At 30.1% G+C, this 9,848-nt stretch overlaps 1 protein-coding gene across 1 annotated transcript in view; it reads left to right on the forward strand.

Moving 5' to 3' along the window:
* Window positions 1-9,011, forward strand: part of LOC119608482 (GATA zinc finger domain-containing protein 11) — a 16,340-nt gene extending 7,329 nt beyond the window's left edge. Inside the window, exons 2-4 of the mRNA XM_037962924.1 lie at window positions 7,307-7,538; window positions 7,608-8,217; window positions 8,281-9,011. Coding sequence (XP_037818852.1) covers window positions 7,307-7,538; window positions 7,608-8,217; window positions 8,281-8,828 — 1,390 coding nt within the window. The 3' untranslated portion in view covers window positions 8,829-9,011. The remainder of the gene's footprint in view (window positions 1-7,306; window positions 7,539-7,607; window positions 8,218-8,280) is intronic.
* Window positions 9,012-9,848: the final 837 nt, after the last annotated feature.

Here is a 9,848-nt window from a genome sequence, read left to right on the forward strand (position 1 = left end):
TATCTATCTATCTATCTATCTATCATCTATCTATCTATCTATCTATCTATCTATCTATCTATCTATCTATCTATCTATCTATCTATCTATCTATCTATCTATCTATCTATCTATCTATCTATCTATCTATCTATCTATCTATCTATCTATCTATCTATCTATCTATCTATCTATCTATCTATCTATCTATCTATCTATCTATCTATCTATCTATCTATCTATCTATATAATATCTATCTATCTATCTATCTATCTATCTATCTATCTATCTATCTATCTATCTATCTATCTATCTATCTATCTATCTATATATCTATCTATCTATCTACCTATCTATCTAGCTATCTATCTATCTATCTATCTATCTAGCATCTATCTATCTATCTATCTATCTATTATCTCTATCTATCTATCTATCTATCTTCTATCTATCTATCTATCTATCTATCTATCTATCTATCTATCTACTATCTATCTATCTATCTATCTATCTTCTATCTATCTATCTATCTATCTATCTATCTATCTATCTATCTATCTATCTATCTATCTATCTATCTATCTATCTATCTATCTATCTATCTATCTATCTATCTATCTATCTATCTATCTATCTATCTATCTATCTATCTATCTATCTATCTATCTATCTATCATCTATCTATATATCTATCTATCGATCTATCTATCTATCTATCTATCTATCTATCTATCTATCTATCTATTATCTATTTATTTATTTATTTTTATTTATTAATTAATTTATCAATTCATTTACAGAAATTCTATTCCTAGTCCCGCGAAGCTTTAATAGCTTGTCTGCAGGAATTAAAATAATTTAATTTATAAAGATTAATGTTTAATTTCATATTTAATTCATTGTGAACTTATGAAAAAGTTTTTTAAAAGTTTCTTTCTTTTATGATGGATTGGGATATTCAAAAGGCTGACTGGTAGTGAATTAAATAATTTTGGTAACGTCACGTTTAGAGTGCTTTTTCCGTAATTGTTTTGGAAACTTCCCACTTTGAATCGACCTTCGTTTCTTCTTCTTGTATTATATTGATGATCAATTTTTTGGAGAAACCTGGCATCGTTGTAGAATTCGATCGCTAGCGTTGTGTAGTATATAGATTTAACCTTAAGTACATGTAATTCGTTTGCTAAGCAATTGCTTTGGCTGCTATTACTGTTGTTGTTGAAGATTGCCGTTGCGTTTGTGATGTTGTTGCTGATATTGTTGCTAGTGTGGATGTTGTATGTTGTGTTGTTTATGTTTCCGATGTTGTATGTTGTGTTGTTTATGTTTCCGATGTTGTTGGTGTTACTGATCGTGTTGATGTTGTTAGTGTTGTTTAGGTTGTTGCTGGTATTTCTGTTGTATGTGCTGTTGTTATTACTGACGTAGTTGTTGTTGAGAGTGTTGTTGTTATTGGTGTTCGCGATGTTGTTGTTGGTAGTAGAGTAGATATTGTTTATTATGCTGTTGGTACAGTTGTCCCTGTTGTAGTTGTTGTTGTTAATGTTGCTGACAGTGTTGATATTGTTTAAATTATTGTTTGTGTTCCTGTTGTGTATGTTATTATTTAAGTTGTTTTCCGTGTTATTGCTGTTGTTATTGCTGTCGTAGTTGTTGTTGTTACTGATGTTTGTGTGTGCGATGATGTTGTTAATAGTATTAATGTTGTATATTGTGCTGTTGCTGTATCTATCATTGTTGGTGTTGCTGACAACGTTGATGTTGTTTAGGTTGTTGTTGTTTAGTATGCTGTTATTAGTGTTGTTTTCGGTGTTATTTCTGTTGTTATTATTGTTATAGTTGTTTGTATTTACGATGTTGTTGTTAGTGTTTATGTTATATATGGTGCTGTTGTTGATGATGTTTAGTATGCTGTTATTGGTGTTGTTTTCGATGTTATTTCTGATGTTATTATCGTTATAGTTGTTATTATTGTTGTTTGTATTTGCGATGTTGTTGTTGATAGTGTTGATGTTGTATAAGGTGCTGTTGTTGGTGTTGTTCCCGTCATAGCTGTTGTTGTTGGTATTTATTATGATGTTGCTGATATTGTTAAATACTGTATTATTTACATTGTTGATGTTATTGCCCTGTATGTCGTCACTAGATCTGTTGTATATTATGTTATTATTGATAATTCTGTTATCATGTATTTGCTGGTACTGTAGATTTTTCTTAAGGATCTTAAGTATGCGGTCTTGTGAATTTTGTAATAATCTGCAGTGTGATGCATTTCCCCAAGCGGCGATTCCGTGCCTTAAATATGACTCCACTACTGCGAAATAAGCTTGTCGTAAAACATTATACGTTGCACAATTACTTAAATGGTAAAGCATAAAAGCTGACTTGCGCAGTTTCTTTTGGAGATAATCAACATGTGTGTTCCATTTAAAGTTGTTATCTACATAAACACCTAGGTATTTGTATGTTGTCACAAGTTCAATATAGGTGGTGCATGTATCATTAATGTTATTTATGTTGTGAAGGCAATTCATATCATGGAACTTGATTTTGATATCGGTATCTATAAAATGTCGCGGCTTAATATGCATAATTTTTGTTTTTTGTGCGTTTATGATTAAACCGTTATCGTGACACCATCTTGTTGCAATATTTAGTTGCGATTGCATTATTTTCATAGCATCGTTAATATTTTCATTAGATACCACAATAGCAGTATCATCTGCATATGCATATGTTGTGTTTCCTTGCAGAGTGTTGATCATATCGTTGGCATACATTATATAAAGGATTGGCCCAAGTTTGGATCCCTGTGGTACACCAAAATCCGTTACTACTTCATCGCTTAAAGAATTGTTGATCTTTACACGATATTTTCTGCATTCTAGATAGTTCTTAAACCAATTTAAAGTTTTGCCTCTTATGCCATTCCTTTCCATTATTTGAAGAAGTCTAAGATGTGACAAAGTGTCAAAGGCTTTGCTAAAGTCAATGAACAACACAAGACAATGCATTTTTTTACTTAGACAGTTATTAATGTAATTAGAAAAGTTTCCTAGAAGATTATTTATACTTCTTCCTTTTTGGAAGCCAAATTGATTTTTATTTATTATTTTATATTTTTCTAAGAAGTTATTTAGTCTTCTTACCACTATTTCCTCTAATACTTTTTCTATTACTGGCAAGATTGAAACTGGTCTATAATTGTTATAGTCTGATTTAGTGCCACTCTTGTATATGGGCCTTATTATTGATGTTTTGATTCCAGTAGGTATTTGACCACTATCTAAACTTGTGTTTGCTAATTTGGTTATTATCGGAGTTAAAGTTCTGGCATTATTTTTTAAATCTTTCGGTCTAATTCCATCTATTCCAGGTCCTTTTCTGATATTTAATGAATTTAGTATATTATATATTTCATTTTCATTGGTATTTTCGACATAAATAGAGTGTTGCAGTGTATTTTCTATGTTATTTAGTGTTTTGATGTGGCAGTTATGTATTATTTTTTTAACATTTGTATTAAAATTAGTAGCAAATTTATTTACGATATTCTCAATACTTTCGTCTTTAAAGTTTTGCGTAATAGAAACATCGATATTATTTGATGTTTTTCCAATTATTTCATCTATCTATCTATCTATCTATCTATCTATCTATCTATCTATCTATCTATCTATCTATCTATCTATCTATCTATCTATCTATCTATCTATCTATCTATCTATCTATCTATCTATCTATCTATCTATCTATCTATCTATCTATCTATCTATCTATCTATCTATCTATCTATCTATCTATCTATCTATCTATCTATCTATCTATCTATCTATCTATCTATCTATCTATCTATCTATCTATCTATCTATCTATCTATCTATCTATCTATCTATCTATCTATCTATCAATCTACAACATTATCCATTTCACAACATTCGTTATTTATTAAAAATAAATATTTAGCATGTTTATATGTCAGGGATTTGAAAAACCGAAAAAACGGTTATTGAACCAGTTGTCAATAATATCGGCAATATGTCAGAAATATGAAGAAAAAAAAAAACGAAATCTATTTAGGAACTTATACCAACATGAGTGTTTGTATATTTGTGTGTAAAAACCAATCAAATTGACATAGTTTTCTTTTATATTCATTTTTAGTTACTTTTTTATTATTTTGATAAACTCTAAATATATTTGGAGTTGACTCCATACACATACATCATACTTAAGTTTCGTATACGCGATTGAAGAAGAAAACAAGTAAAATATTATGAATTAGGTTTTTTTTCTTTTCAATTTCTATACAAATCGGTTTTATAAACAACCACGCAATCTTACACTCTATAGAGCAGAGTCGACTATAGAACCAATAAATACATACATGAGCACAAACCCATAATATCTATCTAATATCTATCTATCTATCTATCTATCTATCTATCTAGCTATCTATCTATCTATCTATCTATCTATCTATCTATCTATCTATCTATCTATCTATCTATCTATCTATCTACTCTATCTATCTATCTATCTATCTATCTATCTATCTATCTATCTCTATCTATCTATCTATCTATCTATCTATCATCTATCTATCTATCTATCTATCTATCTATCTATCTATCTATCTATCTATCTATCTATCTATCTATCTATCTATCTATCTATCTATCTTCTATCTATCTATCTATCTATCTATCTATCTATCTATCTATCTATCTCCTATCTATCTATCTATCTATCTATCTATCTATCTATCTATCTATCTATCTATCTATCTATCTATAGAACCAATAATACATACATGAGCACAAACCCATAATATCCTCCCCTATAATGGTGTAGGGTATAAAGAGGTGGGTTTTGTAACAGATTTCTACATATGTAAAACGAAACTTTCAGAAATTTTGGAAAATATCTATTTATCTATCTATCTATCTATCTATCTATCTATCTATCTATCTATCTATCTATCTATCATCTATCTATCTATCTATCTATCTATCTATCTATCTATCTATCTATCTATCTATCTATCTATCTATCTATCTTCTATCTATCTATCTATCTATCTATCTATCTATCTATCTATCTATCTATCTATCTATCTATCTATCTATCTATCTATCTATCTATCTATCTATCTATCTATCTATCTATCTATCTATCTATCTATCTATCTAGCTATCTATCTATCTATCTATCTATCTATCTATCTATCTATCTATCTATCTATCTATCTATCTATCTATCTATCTATCTATCTATCTATCTATCTATCTATCTATCTATCTATCTATCTATCTATCTATCTATCTATCTATCTATCTATCTATCTATCTATCTATCTATCTATCTATATATCTATCTATCTATCTATCTATCTATCTATCTATCTATCTATCTATCTATCTATCTATCTATCTATCTATCTATCTATCTATCTATCTATCTATCTATCTATCTATCTATCTATCTATCTATCTATCTATCTATCTATCTATCTATCTATCTATCTATCTATCTATCTTCTTATCTATCTATCTTCTATCTATCTATCTATCTAGCTATCATCTAATCTATCTATCTATCATATCATCTAGTCTATCATTCTATCTATCTATCCTATCATCTATCTATCTATCTATCTATCTATCATCTATCTATCTATCTATCTATCTATCTATCTATCTATCTATCTATCTATCTAGCTATCTTATCTATCTATCTATCTATCTATCTATCTATCTATCTATCTATCTATCTAGCTATCTATCTATCTATCTATCTATCTATCTATCTATCTATCTATCTATCTATCTATCTATCTATCTATCTATATATCTATCTATCTATCTATCTATCTATCTATCTATCTATCTATCTATCTATCCTATCTATCTATCTATCTATCTATCTATCTATCTACTCATCTATCTATCTATCTATCTATCTATCTATCTATCTATCTCTATCTATCTATCTATCTATCTACCTATCTATCTATCTATCTCTATCTATCTATCTATCTATCTATCTATCTATCTATCTATCTATCTATCTATCTATCTATCTATCTATCTATCTATCTATCTATCTATCTATCTATCTATAATCTATCTATCTATCTATCTATCTATCTATCTATCTATCTATCTATCTATCTATCTATCTATCTATCTATCTATCAATCTACAACATTATCCATTTCACACACATTCGTTATTTATTAAATAAATATTTAGCATGTTTATATGTCAGGGATTTGAAAACCGAAAAACGGTTATTGAACCAGTTGTCAATAATATCGGCAATATGTCAGAAATATGAAGAAAAAAAAAAACGAAATCTATTTAGGAACTTATACCAACATGAGTGTTTGTATATTTGTGTGTAAAAACCAATCAAATTGACATAGTTTTCTTTTATATTCATTTTTTAGTTACTTTTTTATTATTTTGATAAACTCTAAAATATATTTGGAGTTGACTCCATACACATACATCATACTTAAGTTTCGTATACGCGATTGAAGAAGAAAACAAGTAAAATATTATGAATTAGGTTTTTTTCTTTTCAATTTCTATACAAATCGGTTTTATAAACAACCACGCAATCTTACAGTCTATAGAGCAGAGTCGACTTTTGGTTACTCTATTGGACAAATTCAAGAGATATTGTTTTTATATTTTCATTCATTTCAATAGAAATATTTATATATAACAATGTTGGTTTTAGTAATTTTTCTTTCTTTTTTTGTAATTAATCTATGACCTAAGGTAGGGTATTTCAACAAAAGCAAAAGTACTTATATTAACAACAATAAGGACAAGTACTTTATTAGGTTATTTGCTATTGTTAGACAATTGCCAACGAAATATTGCACAAAAAAAAAACAAAAATTAAGACAACACACAGTGCCTGACATGACACAAAGTGACATGTGAAATATGCATTTTGAAAAGAAAAAAAAAAAAAAAAGAAACAAATGCAACTCGTGTATTTGGAGTCTTAAAATAATAGTTCCTGAATATTATTATTCTTCAAAAACCACATAAATTAGGTCTAAAATAATGAAACCAGATATTAATCTGTAATTGACTTTTAGATGTTTTAACATTGCAAATCTTGACTTGACTGTTGACTAGTCTATAGAATAGTTTATAGATTAGTCTACGGATTAGTCCTTATACTATCCTGTGGACTTGACCACGAGCCATCCTATGGCTTAATGTATTGACTAGACTATCGTCGAGTTTATTATCTATCTTCTAAATCTTTTTACTCAACTTTTTTACTTTTTCTTAAACCTCCCAGAAACAACAACGCAAAAACGGAAACTGCAATAACCAACAACTCACACAATTCCCATTCCAATAAAAGATCCAACAAACCTGAAGTAAATAAAGTTAACTTAAGCATAGTTCTATCACATGCTCTGAATTCTACGAAAGAGGAGAACGGCTGTATATACAGTGATCTAGAAGCGGATGAGGATAATGACGAAACAGACAGTGATGAAACATTAAGTGATTCTAACAAAAATATAGCAAGTTTTTCAATATACTCTTTAAAAATATTATAACAAATATTTAAAACTCTTCTCCCGACATTCTAGGATTCCCAAACGAAAGACAATAAGAAATTTGAAAACTCTGGCAACACACGTCCCTATTTACCGGCTCAACAACGCCGAGCAGTCTATCACTCCAGTAGATTAGTAACAAATTTAGCTTTAAGCAGCCATAGCAACAACAACAACAGTACAACAGGGACAACAACAACCACTCTAACTAGTGGTCTACAAAATCCTCAAAACTTTAACGCATCACCCTCACTGACCGTACAAAGGCGACCTCCCCTGGTGCGTGCTATGTCGGCGCCAGTACGTAGTTTTGACGAAACAACGGCAAAAAGTTCAGCAACATTTTTGGCCTCTAAACGAAAGTCTCGTAGAAGAAAATTAAATTCACGCAATATAAGCTGTGATAAGGGTTCAACGGATGTTTTAAGTGCAAAAGATTTAAATTTTGAAGGAAAACCTTCAATAAATAGAAAAGTTTTAACACGTTCCAAATCGGTGGCACCCGATGTTATAACTTTGGTCTCACTCATAAGTTCAGAGGGTTCGGACTCGGAAAAAGAGGAATCTTCTATAACACCCACAAATTCGCATAAAGGTAGTCCCACTAGAAGGCCCCCTTCCTTAAGGAAAACTGGCAAATCGGGTGAGTTTTAATACATATATAACCGGAAATTTATAAAAAAAAAACTAAATTCCTTTTAAACAGTATCTTTTCAAGAGAATTATCCGCCCACCTTTCAATTTGCCTCCAAAGAATATTCTCATATGTTGAGAAGGGGTTCTATAGCCCCGTTAGCTCAACGCATCAAATCGAATAGACCACCCACAGCCCCTCCCGGATCAATATTTCATAATAATAATTCGAAACTAAATAACGAAATGCCTGCCCATAATAGTAAGTCAACAGAGGAAAAGGAAAATAATATGGAAAGTTTAAAACCCAATGTAAGCCCTACTTTAAACGATAAGCCCCTGGAAGAGGAATATGAATTCCCTGAATATGTACGCAGTCTCAAAGAACGTGAATGTTGGAAATTGTATATGAAAATGTCCACGAAAGGAGTTAATATAACCTATGACACCATACTGCGCGGTATGTTGACACCCACAGAATTTCGCCAATTGCAAAAGCAGCGCGAACTAGAAGAGGCTAAAGCCCTAAAAGAAGCTGAAGAGAATGGTGTGGTAGAGGAAAAGTCGAAAAATTCTTCCACCGCTATAGACAGGCTTAAGGAGAGTTTATTGAAAAATTAATTATAGAGATCAGAAATTATTTATTTACATATTATCGTAGTGAAAAAAAAGCACTGCCGTTAAATTTTTCTTTCAACACCCGAAGAAACCTAAAAGATTACCTACTCAATTCCTTATGTAGTTTTTAATTTAAATTGTACTTTCTTTGGTTAAGGCACTCGTTAAATACTAGACACCTAAAGCTCACCGACAACTTTAGATTTGAATAAACAATTCTATAAAATTATTTGAAATAAATGTTTTCTTATCCTCCACAAAATTATACAGGGCAACTGTATCATAGACTAGACTAGAGACGGGACAATAATCCAGTTTATAAAAAAGGTTAAAATTCCGACTATAAAAAAAAGTTAAGTCCAGAGTATAGACTAGAATATTTATAGTCCAGAATTTAGGCCACACTATTACCCACACTCCGGAATAGTACGGAGAATAAACTATAAGTACTATAGTTCTTTACTATAGACTAGTCTATTGCATAGACCCTACACTAAACTATATAGTCCAGGCTCTAGACTATAGACTAAATTTTAACCCACAGATTATAGTCCAGACTAAAGACTAGAATGTAACCCAGACTATAGACAATACTATAGTCCAGGTTATAGTTCAGAATATAGGCTAGAGTACAGTCCAAACTAAAGACTAGACTACAGTACATGTCATAGACTAGACTGTAGACTAGACTATAGACAAGACTATAGACTAGACTATAGAAAAGACTATAGACTAGACTATAGACAAGACTATAGAATAGACTATAGACAAGACTATAGACTAGACTATAGATTAGACAAAAGACTAGACTATAGACTAGACTATAGATTAGACAATAGACTAGACTATAGATTAGACTATAGACTAGACTATAGACTAGACTATAGACTAGACTATAGACTAAACTATAGACTAGACTATAGACTAGACTATAGACTAGACTATAGACTAGACTATAGACTAGACTATAGACTAGACTATAGACTAGACTATAGACTAGACTATAGACTAGACTAGACTAGA

This window comes from Lucilia sericata, unplaced genomic scaffold, assembly GCF_015586225.1.
Source record: "Lucilia sericata isolate MDLA Ls3-8-SP2 unplaced genomic scaffold, ASM1558622v1 Contig000842F_arrow, whole genome shotgun sequence".
NCBI classification, from domain to species: Eukaryota; Metazoa; Arthropoda; class Insecta; order Diptera; family Calliphoridae; genus Lucilia; species Lucilia sericata.